Raw genomic sequence first — 18,238 nt, forward strand, 5'->3', positions numbered from 1 at the left:
TATCCTATTCACAGAACAGTGGTGACAGGCACGAAGGCCTGAATACCCTGCATCAACAAGCTGAACAGAAAGAACCTCCAGGCCAGGTTTACACATTGCGTTTATGAAGTTTATTAAGATTATATTTGCTTTATTTTTATTATTTCCTCAAACCAAAAATGGATGCGGACAGAGATAAGGACAACGCTTCCCCCAAAGGAAAGCTTTATCTTTCCCAATTGTCTGGAGAACACACAAAAACGTACGCAATGTGTGAACGCAGCCTTGTGATATTTATAATTCTATTATAGTGTGTGGGACAATAAATATACAAAACCACATGGCAGATAGGACAAACAAACGTGTATTTATGAGAACTTGTTTTGTACGTTGCCCAATAAAGACATTGATAATCATATGTGGTCACATACCGTGCCACCAAGATGAAGTCAAAGACTTCAAATAAAACTTAAACCATTACATTTTAGTCACATTAAACGGTTGTCTTGTAGGGTGGGTGTTTTTGTGCACCTGGTAATGTATCCACAGAGCAATAACCATTAGGCCATGTTCACACTGTATATGTTCAGGCTGAAAAATAGGACGCTGGTTTCAAGAGAAAACAGCCTCTGAAATCCACGCGTTTGTTGAAGTGTCAATGGAGAATGTCACTTCTTTCCTAGGAAGTGTATTTTTACCAGGCCTTTTTTTTTAATTCAGCAGCGTAAAGATACTACTTGAATGAACTACACAGGGTATTTGCCATTGAAAATCAATGGGAAGTTGCTTGCAGGCACGTAATATTAGCTTTTTACGCTGTGAAATACGCCTAAAATATGCAGTGTGAACATGGCCTAAAAAAATGGTTTCAAAAAAAATATTACACATAACATGGCATCAACAAACCATCTGGTTAGCAACTGTGTGGCATTTTGTACATCTTTTCTGCAGCAAAATAAATAATCCCAAGCAAGAATTGGTTGATATGTACTATTCAAACGCAAAAAATAAAAATTTGCTGCCAATGCATTAACCAAGCAGCTTTTCTAATAAAATGTTTTTGATCGGATACATGAGCTCACATTCTGCTTATCGGCCACGCCAAACGGTTAAATTATTTATCTCTGCACCTTAAATATCACCCCAGGTCTATTCACACGGTGCAAGTTTGCCGTCCAGCCAAACACTGCACTGAAAGACGCATGCGTTTTTACTGCGATTTGTCACGGTTTCCGCACTAACTGCAAAACCACAGAAAACAACAGTAAAAATGCATGCAGTTTTTCAGAGGTCTTTTTTGGACTCGCGGCAAATAACACGCCTGCGTGTGTATACATCATTAGGATTCTTGAAATTTAAGAGCTCAACCCCTCCAAACACTGGAGGGGCCCACAACATTATAATAAAAACAATGTGATTTCTAAATATATATATTTATAGCACCATTCAATTCTAAACATTTGTTTGGTTGCAGAGGCACTCACAACTATTGCCTGCATAGAAGCCCAATGCTGTGTGCTCTGCATAAGGGCCTGTTCACATCAGCGTTGCCTTTCCGTTGAGGGGTTCCGTCGGAGGTTTCCTTCATGTTAACCACTCAACGGAAAGGCAAACGGAAACCTAAGCTTCCGTTTGCATCACCATTGATCTCAATGGAGATGAAAACGTTGCTAATGGTTTCCGCTTGTCACGGTTGTGAACGGGTTCCGTTTTTTTTATGGAGTCAATAGCGCAGTCGACTACGCTATCGATTCCGTCAAAACGGAACAGGTTCACAGCGGTGACAAGCGGAAACCATTAGCAAAGCTTCGATCTCCATTGAGATCAATGGTGATGCAAACCAAAGCTATGGTTTCGGTTTGCCTTTCTGTTAACCAGATGGAAACCTCAGACGGAACCCCTCAACGGAAGGGCAACGCTGATGTTAACAGGGCCCAAATTATATAGGCAACAAAGCAAACAAGCATGGAGGACATTGCTTGAAGACAAAGAGACAATGAGCAACTGAGGAGTGGGACTCCCAACATGTGCATATACTGCAACACATCTCCCAGTAGCAAACAACGCATTGCAGGTCACTCACTTAATGGAAAGCGTCAAATACCTTTATTGCCAACATCCTGCTTCCAGTAATGTCCTTCATACAGAAAGGGCACTCAAAATAAAATAAAAAACAATCCAAAAGATTTTAGAAGCATACAGTTAAAATAAATATATATATATATATAAATATATATATATAAATAAAATCAGACCCCTGTCAGAGCCATGGAGGTTTTCGACATGATGTTCATGTGCAATCAGGTGATATTCCATCCAGCATAAGTAGGGAAAAAAGAAACCACAACTAAAAAGGACAGGTATTAGCAACACAAAGAGATGATGCAGTCTCATGCTGCTTGTTCCACCCTCAAACAATGACATCAAACAGGGAACAGATTTGACTGTATATATATGTGTAAATATATATATATATATATATATATATATATATATATATATATATATATATATTTATTTTTTTTTGTATTTTTTTTAAATATATTAAATGCCTAAATAGATTAATTTTCTTTTGCGTTTTGCTATTTTTTTTGTATTTTTTTTTTGTCCTTTGTTCAGTAATTTTAAAGCATCTTCTCTAGTCTTCAATAGACGGGACACAAACTCAAATGATCAAAATTAAGAAACCTGCTTGTCCGAATTTTTCCAGAATTGAAAAAGAGCGTCTGTCTCCAGTTCCAAAAAAGTGAAAATTGAAGACTGCTTGCATTTATTTTTTTGTTTGTGTCTTTAAGTCTTTGACTTGTGAGTCCCAAAAGAAAACAGAAAAAAAAATGATATAAAGCGTTAAACATAAAAAGGTGTTCATTGTTTTAGCCAATATAAGTGTCGTATGTCGAAGCCATTTTGAAAAAAAATAAAAAATAAAACACAAAAGTTGAGGAATAAGAGGGGTTGTCTGGACAGCCCCAAAAATGATACGATGTGCTCTCGGCGCTGGCAAATAAGTAAACAAGAATGTTTTCTCAATGTGATGTCACGTAGCCGGATCGGGTCTACAAGGCTTCTGTACTCTATTCACTTAAGCACTTCAGTCTTGTTAGAAGGTGACAAAGAGAGAACAAAAAAAAAAGTTTTTCAGTAATGAAACTTTCTTTTCCTGGAAAAGGAGGTTGTGGTTCCTAACTGGATCAAAACGGTTTGAATAATATCATTTTTAAATTTGTTTAAATAACTATATATTTATATATATTTAGATAGAATTTTCTATACATAGTTATCTAAACAAAATATATATATATGTATATATTTATAGAATTATATATCCAAGGATTGGATTCGGTTTTGTTCTTATTTTTCCCTCCATTTCTTGCACAATTTTCTTTTAAGGAGCATGAAATCCAGATAATGTCTCTCATGCACAGATGAAATGACTAAGGAAAAGAACAGCCAGCAGTCCCCTGGCAGCAATCTCAGAAATCAGGGCAGTCCATGGCTTCATTATAAGTGATTATCCTACAGGGAGCTGCAAAAAAAAACAAACAAAAAAAAAAACATGACTTTTCATGAAAGTAACAGACCAATACTAGCACACAGTGCGCTGGTGTCTCCCCCAGTGCAGCGTGCAACAGATTCATTAACAGGTCGCGTCTTAGGTTGGACCCAGCGTTGTTTTCTGACACTTTTCTAGATAGTTGTTTTCTTTTATAAATGGGTCAAGTGTTGGAGTTTCCCGGTGGCTTCATAAATATGGCCCAAATGTCATACTATTCAACATTATATATGCCAGAAGACTGCAGTAAATATATATCCCACCGAGTTTGTTTATTCTAAGTTCAAACTGTAGCCAAATAAGTCATCTTTTAATGGAAAGCCACAAAAATGTCACACCTACAGGTTGAAGATGTTAAAGAACAATACAAAATTTGGACGTGACATAAGCAGCAGTACTCTGCAATCTTTCAGATGGAAGGATCCTAAGAATCTAGTTGCACATTTGGGCTTGTCCACACGTAGCTGAATTGCTGCATATTTTACATCCGGAATACACACAGCAGAATACAGTAGCAGCAAAGCGGGTAATATCTAACAAATCTCATCCAAACGCTGCATAAAAATTCAGAGCAGAAATTTTTCATTCCGCAGCAGGTCAATTCCTGCTGCGGAAAGAGGACTGAATTGCTGCGTCTTTCAAGAGATGTCACCATCTCCAATCATTGGGAAAAACAGCAGCAGAATCCGCACCATTTTCTGCAGTAAAAAGTGCAGTTTTTCCACAGCGGAATGTCTGCTAGTTTCTGCGGAATTGCTGCAGAAGCTTTCTGCAGCAATTCTGTTACGTGTGGACAGGCTCTTTCTGATGCACATCAGGTATCACTTCCATTATTTTTTTTCTCTTCTTAAATCTTCACTATTTTTTGGAAGTGTTACCAATAACTTATTTATAGCACTGGTCAAATAAAAAAAAAAGAAGCAGTGCACTATTTGTTGCTATGGGCAACTGCTCCGCTTATATTTAAACTGTGTGTAAGAAATAAAGCCACTATGTGACATCTTTGCACAGCCGATGTCACTGTAAAGCCTGAGCCCTACATATAATGGCTTCCATAAATATTCAACCCAGAAACTAGAGTTGTGAATAGCGTAGGACCAGGTTAATGATTACAAGAACATAAAAGAAATAGATAAGACACTTTGTTTAGTCAAGGTAAGCAAATGTAAGCCGTTTACCTTTATGTCTCAACTTACCTTGTTTTTGCAAGTTCAAAATAGATTCCATTTCTGTTAAGACAAAAAGACCAGATGTCAGATCACGGTGTAGTTTGCATACAAACCACATTGACATGCACAAAAATATCTCTGACATAACATAATATTCTCATATAAACCGATCGGCAGAACTGAATGAACAGGGCATGTGCAAAAATCGGATATATTTCTTATATACAATACATTGAAGGTGTTATTTATCAACTTGGTTATAACAGGATGGATTTAAATTAAAAGGGAATGTGTCGCTAGAATTTAGTTCAGTTAGTATATAAAATGATTACACATGGTTTTAATTTTTTTTATTTTTTCACAAGTCAGGAAATATTATAAATTAGATTATAATATTTCCATGTGGTGGTCACTAGAGAGCAATTCCCAAAATTGAAGCATTGGCATGTGGTAAAGCCACCTCATTGCTTTATGCTGCAAATTTGGGGTAGGCACACTCGCTCTAGTGTCCTCACACAATCCCCCCTCCCTTATCCTGGCTAGTGCCAGGAGAAGGAGGGGGGTTGAATCTAAAAACCTCCTACACTGTGTGCCACCATTTTCTGAGCGACTGCACAGTGTAGGAGGATTAGATACAATGGTAATCAGACAGTATAACACAAACATACACATCACATACACAAACATAACTTACCTGCTCCTGCCGCTCCTATTCCTTGCGTCTTCGCTGCCTTGAACATATGGCCGGAAGCCGCGACAGGAAGTAGTCCTTTTACTGTCCAGCCGCGGTTTCCGGTCCACATGAAAATGGCGCCGGGTTTCGCTCTGCCAAAGACCTTCCTTTTGGCCTGTGCAGGAGCGGCACATGCGCCGTTCCCACACAGACGGCGTACGCTATATTGAATGGAACGGCTCCCATTCGCATTCTCTATGGGGATGTATGTGCCGTATTCCATCGTTAATCGACACATACAGAGATGAAAAAAAAAATGGCAGCCACCATAGAGAAGTAAAAGTAAGAATAAAGTAAAAAGTACAACACAAGAACACAAATAAATAAAATTTATTTTAATATCAAAGTAAAAGCAATATTATATAAAAAAAAAAAATAAAAAAAATCTGTGACACCTTCCCTTTAAAACTCTGGGCCTGAAGCCTGTACTGCACTGGTCTTCCAGAGTTTCCAATAAACCTGTACAGCAAATAACTGTGTGCTTGTATGAATAGAGTAGTCTCCTGTGCAGGTATAACCACTGTAGCGAAGGACTTTATAGTAAGTGGAAGGAAATCTCAGGATCAGTGCACTGTTCTGCCTGCAAATCAAAGTATTCCCCTGGACTACAGTTATAACAGAGAACTCACTCCTGTGGACTGCAGCGGTCACCTGACAGTCGCTATGGAGCCAATAAGACATCTAACTTCCCTGCAATAATAAAGATGGAAATTCTGAGAACAACATTACAACGGGGAATTGCTAATGTAATCCAACATAAATTAGAAATAACGCAAAAAAGTAGTATATCGCATTAGTCCCTAATACTTAGGCTATGCTCACACTATTTATAACGGAAACCACGATGCACTGCAGGATACATTATAGAACAGATACTGTACCAGTGGCCCCATTAACTTACAGTGGGGAATGCTGTTTTGATTGGGAAAAACAGTGCATAGAAGTGTGAACGGAGCCTAAAGGATCAGATCAGCAACGCCTTCAGTCATTAAAGGAGTCTTCCCATAAAAGGCAAAAACAGCTGATCGTTGTGGGGTCCGTTTGTCGGACCCCCACCGATCATATACTGATGACCTAACCTGTGGATAGGTCATCAGTATATATAAAAAAAAAAAAACAGCCGCCTGCCTGGGCAACCACTATCATTTCCAAACAAATAGGTCAATGTGCAATCGTACATATCAGCAACCCATCCCATAACACAGCTTTAGGCCCTTTTACACTGGGCGATTATCGGGCAGACAAGCGTTCATAGAAAGCGCATTCCCGATAATGGCCCTGTGTAAACAGGGCAGCTATCAGATGAACGAGCAAACGCCTGAACATCTGCTGAACGTATAGTTTTAAAAAAAGTTAAATATTATCGTTGTCGGCAGCACATCTCCCTCTGTAAACAGGGAGACGCGCTGCCGACATGATAAAGTATGGGTAAGAGCGATCGGAGTAACATAGCCATACATAGCTCCGTGTGACAGGAGCAAACAAGCACCGATTAACAAGGTCTCGTTGATCAGCGCTCGCTGCACCGGCCAAATATCGGCAGGTGTAAAAGGCTCTTTAGAACATTATATGTCAAAACAAGGCTTCCTTGAATAACTTTAAAATTTTCAGCTGATAAAGCAGAAAAACGCTCTCAGACTAACAATACAAGGATGTTTATAGGTAAAACTAACAAGATACTCTTCAATTAGGTCAAATGAATACTTTACTGAAACCAGTTAATCTATGGCTTTCCATCATTTTATTTGATAGTGCCAACGTACCTCTATTCTGCGTAAACCATTCATTTTTGCATGAAAAATAAAAAACTGATAAAATACGCAAACATTTCATTCAATGCGGTTTACTTTGATCCCAAAAACAACCCGGCTGATAACTCTGTTGCTACCCAGGGAGTCACAGCAACGCAGGTTCCCACTGGCAGTGCTGAAATACAGCATTTGTGATGAGGATAACAAAGTGAACCCACAGGATGCTCATTTTGGTCCACTGACGACAAGTTGCAAGTTGTTTTACCCAGCAAATGAAAAAGCCATAATTAATGGAGTATTCACATCTGAAGTATTTACAGCATACCCACAGGTTATGCTATAAACGCCTAAGGCTATGTGCACACACACTAATTACGTCCGTAATTGACGGACGTATTTCGGCCGCAAGTAGTGGACCGAACACAGTGCAGGGAGCCGGGCTCCTAGCATCATAGTTATGTACGATGCTAGGAGTCCCTGCCTCGCTGCAGGACAACTGTCCCGTACCGAAAACATGATTACAGTACGGGACAGTTGTCCTGCAGCGAGGCAGGGACTCCTAGCATCGTACATAAGTATGATGCTAGGAGCCCGGCTCCCTGCACTGTGTTCGGTCCGGTACTTGCGGCCGAAATACGTCCGTCAATTACGGATGTAATTAGTGTGTGTGCACATACCCTAAAAGTTGGGGGTCCGACTTCCGGGAGAACCGAGTTAGGAAACTGATGTCAGGCCTACTTCAGAGCCATAACTCCTTTCCATCATGGTTAAGAGGGGTTGAACACGACCGGACAACTGATGACCTATCACCAGGATCAGGTCATCAGTATATGATCAGTGCGGGTCCGGCACCTGGACCGATGCGCCACTCCGGCTGCCTCCAGGCGCCGGATTGTATTGGACAGCATGCAGTAGTTGGAGCCGGAAGCAGATGGCTCATTCACTTGAATAGGAGCAGAGCTGCAGTTGTTGGAGCCATCTGCTTCCAACTCAAACTACTACATACCGTTCTAAACATCCGGCGTCCATGTGGCGGATCGGTGCGGGTTCCAGGTGTCGAACCCGCACCGATTATATATTCATGACCTACAAAGAACTTAAAAAAATTAAAATTTAAGTACAGCAAATACACCTCAACACACTTCTCCTTAGCCAAACCAGAGCAGGTAAGAGATGATCAAGATACCTTAAAAGAAAGAGTGATACAATTTAACGCTCTGAAGGCGTTTTTTGGACTGCAGCGGATAAGTCAGATAATCCTTCCCCCAGCACAGTGCGATAGATAATAGATGCTCCTGATTAGCTCTATGCAGTTCTGCTTGGCCTTGTACTTCGAACCGGCTCACAATAAGGCCGGATTCACACGAGCGTGTGCGTTTTGCGCACGCAAAAGGTCCATAAAAGCTCCATGTGTCAGCTGCGTGATTTTCGCTCAGCCGCCATCATTATGACACTTTGTTTTTATGTTTGTAAACAGAAAAGCACGTGGTGCTTTTCTGTTTTCATTCATAGCTTTTACTGCTGTTGCGCAAATCACACACACCCATTGACTTCAATGGGTGCCTAATGCGCGAAAAACGCACAAATATAGGACATCTCGTGAGTTTTACGCAGCGGACACACGCAGCGTGAAAATCACGGACTGTCTGAACGGCCCCATTGACTAACATAGGTCCTTGCGACGCGCGTGAAAATCACGCGCGGAGTACGGACGTATTATACTTCCGTATGAATAAGCCCTTAATCTCAGAGGCAGTATCCTGTGACGAATACATATTGAATTGAACTAAAAGGCCCAGCAGAACAGTATACAGCTAATTAGAAGCATCTATTACCGATCGCATTGTGCTGGGGGTAGGATTATCCTCTGAAGACGAGAACAGTCAGGGTGGTAAAAACTATAACTGAATTTGTTTGGGGATTTTTTTTTATGAATTACAAATCAGGCCTTGTTTACATGGATCAGTATCTTATTTTACTAAAACAATGTTTTATCTTTGCAACTTAAAAAGCACTTTATGGCTAAGTTCACATCTAGCGTAAACACTGGAATTTACATTCAGAATTTCCATGTTTATCCCCTTCCCGACATCCGCCGTATATATACGGCGCTGTCGGGAGGTGCTTCCCGCAAAGCGCCGTACATGTACGGCGCAGTGATTGTGCGGGCTCAGAAGCAGAGCCGGCACCATCACCGCGGGGTGACAGCTGTATTATACAGCTGGTACCCTCCTGTAACTGCCAGGACCGGAGCTATTCTCCGATCCGGCAGATTAACCCCTCAGATCCTGCGCTCAATAGGATCGGCACCCGATCGGCAACCCAGTGATGCAATCGCTGGGTTGCTGTGGCAATCGGACACCAGAAAATGGCGTCCGAGTCTGCCTTGTACGGGAGCCGATGAGGACCCGCCTGCGGCGTGTCCTCATAGGCTTGCTGTCAGTGAATAACGGACAGCGCTAATACACTGCACTACGTATGTAGTGCAGTGTATTAGAGTAGCGATCGGGGCATCAGGCCCTCATGTCCCCTAGTGGGACAAGTAAAAAAAGTAAAAAAAAGTTAATAAAAATGTGGTAAAACAATAAAAACACACACATTTCAAATAAAAATAAAGCTAAACTGACTTTTTTCCCACAGTAAGCCTTTCATTATGGGAAAAACCGTAAAAATAAAAAAAACTATACATAATTGGTATCGCCGCGTCCGTAACGACCCAAACTACAAAACTATTATGTAATTTATCCCGCACGGTGAACGCGGTAAAAAAAAAACATGAAAAACAGCGCCAGAATCTTTGTTTTTAGGTCACATTTCCTTCCAAAAAATGCTATAAAAAGTGATCAAAAAGTCACATTTACTCCAAAATAGTACTAATAAAAACGACAATCCGTCCCGCAAAAAATAATCCCTGACACCGCTTTGTGCACGCAAAAATAAAAAAGTTATGTGTCTTAGAATGTCGACACAGAAAACAAATTATTTTATAAAAAAAGTGATTTTATTGTGCAAAAGCTGCAATACATAAAAAAAAATATATAAATCTGGTATCGCCGTAATCGTATCGACCCGCAGAATAAAGCTAACAAGTAATTTAGGGCGCACTGTGGATGCCGATAAAAAAAATAATAAAAAACTATTCCAGAGTTGCTTGTTTTTGGTAACTTCCTTTACCAAAAAATGAAATAAAAAGTGATCAAAAAGTCGTATGTGTTCTAAAATGGTACCAATGAAATCTACAGCCCGTCTCGCAAAAAACAACCCCGCACACCGCTCAATCAACTGAAAAATAAAAAAGTTATGGCACTAGTAACGCGGTGATGAAAAACATCTCAATGCGCAGGCCGGAGGGGAACATTCCTTCAGTTTCAGGGCCCTAGTATTTAAGAACTAGGAAAGGGAAGGGACATAGCACATCCGCTGGAAGCGAGGGCGCCCGTATTATACCAGCGCAAAACTTTCCCAGTTATATTTCCCAAACTACGAAGGAGAAAAAGTCCCCAAAAGGTGCAGAGCGTTACAGAAGGGGGATAAGAAAGAAAACTGTTTATCAGTGTGACGCCGGCCTGTGCATAACGGATCGCTTCACAGCGTAACACACATCTATGAATAATTGTATTATTTACCCCATTATTATACCCTCTTATTATGCCCTGATGTTCTCCGCACAGATTACATATACCCCTGATATACTCCGCACAGATTACATATGCCACCACATTATAAACGGAAATACCAGCAAAACCCCAAACAGAACTACTACCAAGCAAAATCCATGCTCAAAATGGCGGTCTTTCCCTTCTTAGCCCTACAGTGTGCCCAAACAGCAATTTATGGCCACAAGTAAGGCATTACCATACCCGGGAGAACCCGCTTAACAATTTATGGGGTAAGATTCTCCAGGGGCACAACATCTTGTGCGGTGAATGGGCAGATCAGTGGAGAAATTGCAATTTTCACTTTGCACAATCCACTGCGTATTCATTTCTGAAAAACACCTGTGGAGTCTAAATTCTCACTACATCCCTTGATAAATGCCTTTAGGGGTGTAGTTTCTAAAACGGGGTCACTTTTGTTTGGTACATCAGTGGTTTTGCAAATGCAACATGGCGTCCGCAAACCATTCCAGCAAAATCTACGCTCCAAAAGATAAATACTGCTCCTTTTCTTCTGAATGCTCCCATATATGAAAACTGCTGATTATAACCACATATGGGGTGTTACCGTACTCGGGAGAACTTACTTTACAAATGTTGGGGTGCTTTTTCTTCTCTATTCCTTGTAAAAATGAAATATGTGTATCTAAATCTACATCTTGTTGGGGAAAAAAAAATTATTTTTCATTTTCATGGCTTAATTCTAATTAATTCAGCAAAAAACCTTTGGGATCAAAATTTTCACTATACCCCTAGATGATTCCTCAGGGGGTGCAGTTTCCCAAATGGAGTCACTTTTGGGGTGTTTCCACTGTACTAGTACTACAGGGGCTCAGCAAATATGACATGACACCCAGAAACCATTCCAAAATCCAAATGGTGCTCCTTCCATTCTGAGCCCTACCGTGTGTCCAAACAGATGTTTGTGACCACATGTGGGGTATTGTTTTACCCGGGAGAAGTTGCTTTACAAATGTTGCGGTGCTTTTTCTCCTTCAGTCCTTGTGGAAATGAAAAAAAAATACCTAAACCTACATTTTCTTTGAAAAAATGTAGATTTTCATTTTTACGGCCTACTTACAATAAGTTCTGTAAAACACCTGTGGGGTCAAACTGCTCACTGTACCCCTAAATAATTTCCTCATGGGTGTAGTTTCCAAAATGGGGTCACTTGTGGGGGGTTTCCACTGTTTTGTCCCCTCATGGGGCTTTGTAAATGCGACATGGCCTCCGCAAACCATTCCTGCTAAATTTGAGCTCCAAGAGCCAAATGGCGCTCTTTCCCTTCTAAGCCCTGCCGTGTGTCCAAATAACCGTTTATTACCACATGTGGGGTATTGTTTTACTCGGGAGAAATTGCTCTACAAATGTTGTGGTGCTTTTTCTACTTTAGTTCTTTTGGAAATGAAAAACAATGAGCTAAAACCTACATTTTATTTGAAAAAATGTAGATTTTCATTTTCATGGCCTAGTTCCAAAAAGTTTTGCAAAAAAACTGGCCGGTCAAAATGCTTGCTACACCCCTAGATAAATTCCTCGAGGGGTGTAGTTTCCCAAATGGGGTCACTTTTGGGGGGTTTCCACTGTTTTAGTTCCACAAGACCTGTTCAAAGCTGACATGGTGCCTAAAATATATTCTAATAAAAAGGAGGCCCAAAATCCACCAGGTGCTCCTTTGCTTCTGAGGCCGGTGCTTCAGTCCAGTAGCACACTAGGGCCATATGTGGAATATTTCCTAAAACTGCAGAACCTGGGCAATAAATATTGAGTTGCATTTCTTGGGTAAAACATTCTGTGGTACAAAAAAAATGGATTCAAAATGAATTTCTGGAAAAAAATAATGAACTTTGTAAATTTCACCTCTTCTTTGCCTTAACTCCTGCGCAATGTCTAAAGGGTTAAGAAACTTTCTAAATGCTGTTTTGAATACTTTTAGGGGTGCAGTTTTTAAAATGGGGTGACTTATTGGGGGTTTCTAATATCTAAGGACCTCAAAGCCACTTCACAACTGAACTGGCCCCTGTAAAAATAGCATTTGGAAATTTTCTTGAAAATGTGAGAAATTGCTGCTAAAGTTCTAAGCCTTGTAACGTCCTAGAAAAATAAAATGATGATCAAAAAACGATGCCAATCTAAAGTAGACATATGGGGGATGTTAATTAGCAACATTTTTGTGTGGTATAACTGCCTGTCTTACAAGCAGATACATTTAAATTGAGAAAAATGCAAATTTTTGCAATTTTTCGCTAAATTTTGGTGTTTTTCACAATTAAATACTGAATGTATCGGGCAAATTTTGCCAGTAACATAAACTCCAATGTGTCACGAGAAAACAATCTCAGAATCGCTTGGATAGGTAAAAGCATTTCGGAGTTATTACCACATAAAGTGAAACATGTCAGATTTGAAAAATGAGGCTCTGTCAGGAAGGTCAAAAGCGGCCAAAGAGGGAAGGGGTTAAGTTCATGCATTTTTTTAAAGAAAAACTAACTTGTTGCAGCTCGTGAACCCGCACCGTATGTGACATTCCACATGTCTTTGCCGTGAATGTTTTCTGCAGAGCAACGTTGAGTTTTTTTTTATTAAGTCTCATCCACTTTGCCGCTACTGTAATACGATGTGGCATTTCCGCACACAAATGCCGGACGGGAATTATGCAGTATTTACACTACATGTGAACTTGGCCCAAGACGACCTTCACACAGATTTTTTTTCTGCCATTTTTAATTAAAGAGGCTCTGTCACCACATTATACGTGGCCTATCTTGTACATGATATGATCGGCGCTGTAATGTAGATTACAGCAGTGGTTTTTATTTAGAAAAACAATTATTTATGACGGAGTTATGACCTATATTAGCTTTATGCTAATGACTTTCTTAATGGACAACTGGGCATGCTTTACTTTTTGGCCAAGTGGGCATTGTGGAGAGTAGTGTATGACGCTGACCAATCAGTGACCAATCAGCGTCATACACTTCTCTCCATTCATTTACACAGCACATAGCGATATAGCTATATCCCTATGTGCAGCCACATAAACACACTATAATGTTACTGCTGTGTCCTGACAATGAATATACATTACCTCCAGCCAGGACGGGATGCGTATTCAGAATCCTGACACTTCTGTAGTGTCTGTGTGAGACTACAGCACAGCGAGATCTCGCTGTAAATGACAATTTACAGAAAAATCTCGCGAGACTACGCCTGCTATGCTGTAAATCAGAGAGAAGGGTCAGGAGTAGAATGAAGAAAGTTGATCCAGCTCTGCAGGTATGTGGTTTAAAAAGGAACGTATTCCCAATTTTATTGTATCAAAAAAGCTTTAAAATTCGATATCAGGTGCATTTGGGCATCAAGGCAGTAATAGGTGGGTATTTAGCGCCTACGCGTTTCAAGCACGGAAAGTGCTCTTAGTCATGGCATCCATTCCGGAATGGATGCCATGACAGAGCACTTGCCGTGCTTGAAACGCGTAGGCGCTAAATACCCACCTATTACTGCCTTGATGCAATAAAATTGGGAATACGTTCCTTTTTAAACCACATACCTGCAGCGCTGGATCAACTTTCTTCATTCTACTATTGTTTGCCGTGGACCGTTGCGGAGATCCGAGCGAGGCAGAGGTGTCGGGCGTTGGACTGGTGAGCTGGAGGTTTCCTCCCCCCATTCTAGAAGTGTCAGGATTCTGAATAGACATCACGTCCTGGCTGGAGGTAATGTATATTCATTATCGGGACACTGCAGTAACGTTATAGTGTGTTTATGTGACTGCACATAGCGATATAGCTATCTGCAGTGTAAATGAATGGAGAGCAGTGTATGACGCTGATTGGTCACTGATTGGTCAGCGTCATACACTTCTCTCCACAACGCCCACTTGGTAAAAAAGTAAAACACGCCCAGTTTTCCATTGATAAACTCATTAGCATAAAGCTAAAATAGGTCAAAACACTGCTGTAATCTACATTACAGCGCCGATGACATTATGTACAGAGCCCCTTTAATTTGTAAATGTAGGCGTTTTTAGTGGAGTATTATATTTAGGGTCAGTTTGTAAGTTGTTTTTTTACTGGCTTTTTTGAATTCTTATAGAGAAGACTATGGGGAAAAACCTCCACACCCAGAGTATCCTGCGTTTTAAAGAGGAAAAAAAAAAACAAAACAAAAAAACACCCTGAAGAGGATGTGTCAAATACCTGATAGATAGGGGTCCCACTTAGATTCTCTACTGAAGTCTATGGTAGTTACAGAAAGAGCTCAGCAAGACAGCAATTTGCAAGCCACACATATGGCTTCAGCAAAGTATAGGGCTATTATGATTTTCACTTAGGCAATTAATCCAAAAATAATCTAAATTCAGCCCAATTACATTGACGTCATCTTGCGAATTTTGGTTTTAATCAATTATTTTTTCCCGGTTTTTAAGCTGTATCTGCATCTTCAGGACACAGATACAGTTGAAGCAAATGGTAGAGCAGGCAACCGTAAGGGAGCCACACTCACACAGACCAAAACGAAGCTCGTTCGCAGAGCGAAATCCGGCGCCATTTTCATGTGTGCCGGAAGCCGCTGCCAGACAGTAAGATGACGACTTCTGCCTGCGGCTTCAGGCCATATGTTCATGCGCAAGGAATAGGAGTGTAGACCAGGGGAGGCAATTTATGTTCGTGTGATACGGTCTGCTGAGCCCTGTATCTAATCCTCCTACACTGTGCAGTCGCTCAAAAAAATGGCGGCACACAGTGTAAGAGGTTTGAAGATCTTCAAACCCCTCCTTCTCCTGGCACTAGCCAGAAGAAGGGAGGGGGGATTGTGTGAGGAAACTAGAGTAAAGTGTGTCCACCCCAAATTTGCAGCATAAAATCAATGAGGTTGCTTTAACACAGTGACCATGCTGCAATTTTGGGAACTGCTCGTTCTAGTGGCCAGCACATGGAAATGTTATAAATTTAAATCTAATTTATAATAATTTCCTGACTTGTGAAAAAATTTAAAACCAATGTGTAATCACTCAAATACTAATTGTCTAACTGGAAAAAAAATAATTTCTAGCGACACATTCCCTTTAAATACAATGTTTGAAGAAGCACAACTTTTAAGATTAAAGGGGTTTTCCCATAATCAATATAGACCCGAAGATGGCGCTCGGCAGCCCCATAGAAGTTAATTGAGCATGTGAACTACTGCTCCATTCCTATAAGACTCCCAGGAACGGCAAGCCAGGCCCGTTCGAATGATCAGTAGGGGTTCCAGCAGTCGGTCCCCCACGATCAGATATTTATCAACTATCTTGTGCATAGGTGATAAATAATGATTATGGGAAAACCGCTTTAAAGGAATTTTCATGCCACCCGTTTGTCCTGGATGCAGACTACCAACAGACTTTACAAACAAAATGGAAATTTAGATGAAAGCTGCACATATTGTAATATAAATGAATAGTAATATCTTAAGCACAACAACAAACAACATTGACACTTTCTTTTTCTCAGAAATGACATAAACCCAACACAATCTTTACCTTTAGTGTGATAGAATATAGCAGCCCTCAGGTCAAAAGAACCCCAACTATCTTTGAAATCAAGATCTCCGTGGTACCTCTTATCTTTGGCGGAGGTCTGTAAAGTGTCTTTCAGAGAGGTCTGAGGAGTTTCTTCGTTTTCACAGACCTTGGCCTGAAACACTAATAAACCCTGGCTAGCAGCTTGCAGCTTTTTCAGCTCCCCTATATGCAGAGTATCTAAGGATAATGCACCCCCACCTCCTCCGGAACCATGAACCGTTTTTAACGTGGCACCATCTGAAACTTGAGGGCTAGTCCGTTTTTCCAGCTCGTAAGCCTTGGGAAAAACAGGGTGCTCATTTCCTGAGGGAACAGTTTCAGCACCCTGCAAAACTGGAGGGGTTGAGTGCTCACAAACCATGCGCTCAGTGTCTGGCTTATCTGCGCCAGCCTCAGGGCCAGCACTTGGTTCGTTTATAAAAGATAAGCCCCACTGGTTCTGAAAAATTTCTCCCAAGCTATGCTCATTTGACTGTCCAGATGGGTCTCCCTGCAAAGCGTCCGGCAGGGCATGTTGCATATTTGAAGGATAAGTAAAAAGGCCAGATTTATTTTGTTCAGAGGGGTTAAAAGAGGCAGAATTAGATTCTGTGGGCAAAGGCTCTGCACCCCCAGGCAGTGCGTGTAAAACAGTACTAGCAGCAGTAGCCAAAAACCCCCCCTCAGCTCCTACTAAAAGGGGTCCATTGGCAAAATTAATTGTAGATACAGACTTCATGGCAGACATGGGAACCTGGGACACACAGTTTGAGGATGTAGACTCCCCAGTTTGAGAGGCGAAGGAAAGGGAAGAGGGAGAAGTTGCGTTGTTCTGGGCTGCTTTATTGAGGTTCTCTTTAACTTTACTTGCATAACTAATTTTGGGAACTATTTTAGCACTACTGTTGTCAACAGGGAAAACAGGGGGTGGTTTAAACAATGTCCACGAGTCCTCCTTAGTAGAGCTAACCGGAGAAGATTTGCCCTTTGGCCGATCATCAAATTTCTTTCCTGCAACAGGTTTGGCATCAGAGTTTTTCCTCTGAATATCTCCAGGGTTTGATTTCCCCCGACTGGTGCCTGTAGTTAAAGACTCACTTTTCCAAGTTGCTTTACTATTATCTGCCCTGAAATTTTCAGAATCCAGCTTAGTTTCAGAGTCTGACATTTTTCCAATCAAAAAGCTGGAGTTCTCAGTAGGCTTGGCATTGGAGAACTTGGCTTTCCTCTTGTTAGCGGTGGCATATCCACTCTCGGAACCGCTGCAGTCATTCTCAGCACCTTTGCTTACATACCCATTAGTCATAAAACCAGAGCGGTCAGACAGCAAACCATTTTGAAAGGGTCCACTCTCTCCCTTGTCTGTGTATTTGTTATCTCTAGGTTTGCCTTCATAAAATTTCTCATTCTTTTTGTCCATGCTGTTTTTATGAAGCAAAGTTTTAGGTTTGTGGTTTGCCTTTCCAAAGTTCGTAGTCTTAGCTAGGTGCTTAGAATTGGTGCTGATCTCTGCGGGGGCTTGCTGGCCACCGTTGGGAATTCTGGAGGCAGTCTGGTTTGCGGATTTGTCAGAGCCCAGGGTCTTGCGGTCTCCTGTAGTACCATTTAGCTCTCCATGTACTATGAAGGAAAAGAAAAAAAAAATATATATATTACAGAACAGAAAGAATTAAGTACAAAAATTCCCATTGTATCTCATAACATGGCTTTGCCCATTAGAGTAATTGATAGTAGACCCTTAAAAGATACCATCTACTGACTGATGAGTCGTCACCTACGATCATGAAGAGAACCTACACCATCCAACACTGCTGGAAAAGCGCTGCCGCCCCTCCATTATGGCGATGAC

The 18,238-nt window shown here is 40.9% G+C and overlaps 1 protein-coding gene across 2 annotated transcripts in view; it reads right to left on the minus strand.

The window, feature by feature from the left end:
- Positions 1–322: 322 nt before the first annotated feature.
- The window catches only part of NUFIP2 (nuclear FMR1 interacting protein 2), a 35,257-nt gene continuing 17,341 nt past the window's right edge, over positions 323–18,238 (minus strand). For both annotated transcript variants that reach the window (XM_075854305.1, XM_075854306.1), the window contains exons 2-4: positions 16,369–18,009; positions 4,729–4,761; positions 323–3,505 (exon numbers count right to left, since the gene is read on the minus strand). In XM_075854305.1, coding sequence (XP_075710420.1) covers positions 3,453–3,505; positions 4,729–4,761; positions 16,369–18,009 — 1,727 coding nt within the window. In that variant the 3' untranslated portion in view covers positions 323–3,452. The remainder of the gene's footprint in view (positions 3,506–4,728; positions 4,762–16,368; positions 18,010–18,238) is intronic.

Source organism: Rhinoderma darwinii, chromosome 2 (assembly GCF_050947455.1).
Source record: "Rhinoderma darwinii isolate aRhiDar2 chromosome 2, aRhiDar2.hap1, whole genome shotgun sequence".
NCBI classification, from domain to species: Eukaryota; Metazoa; Chordata; class Amphibia; order Anura; family Rhinodermatidae; genus Rhinoderma; species Rhinoderma darwinii.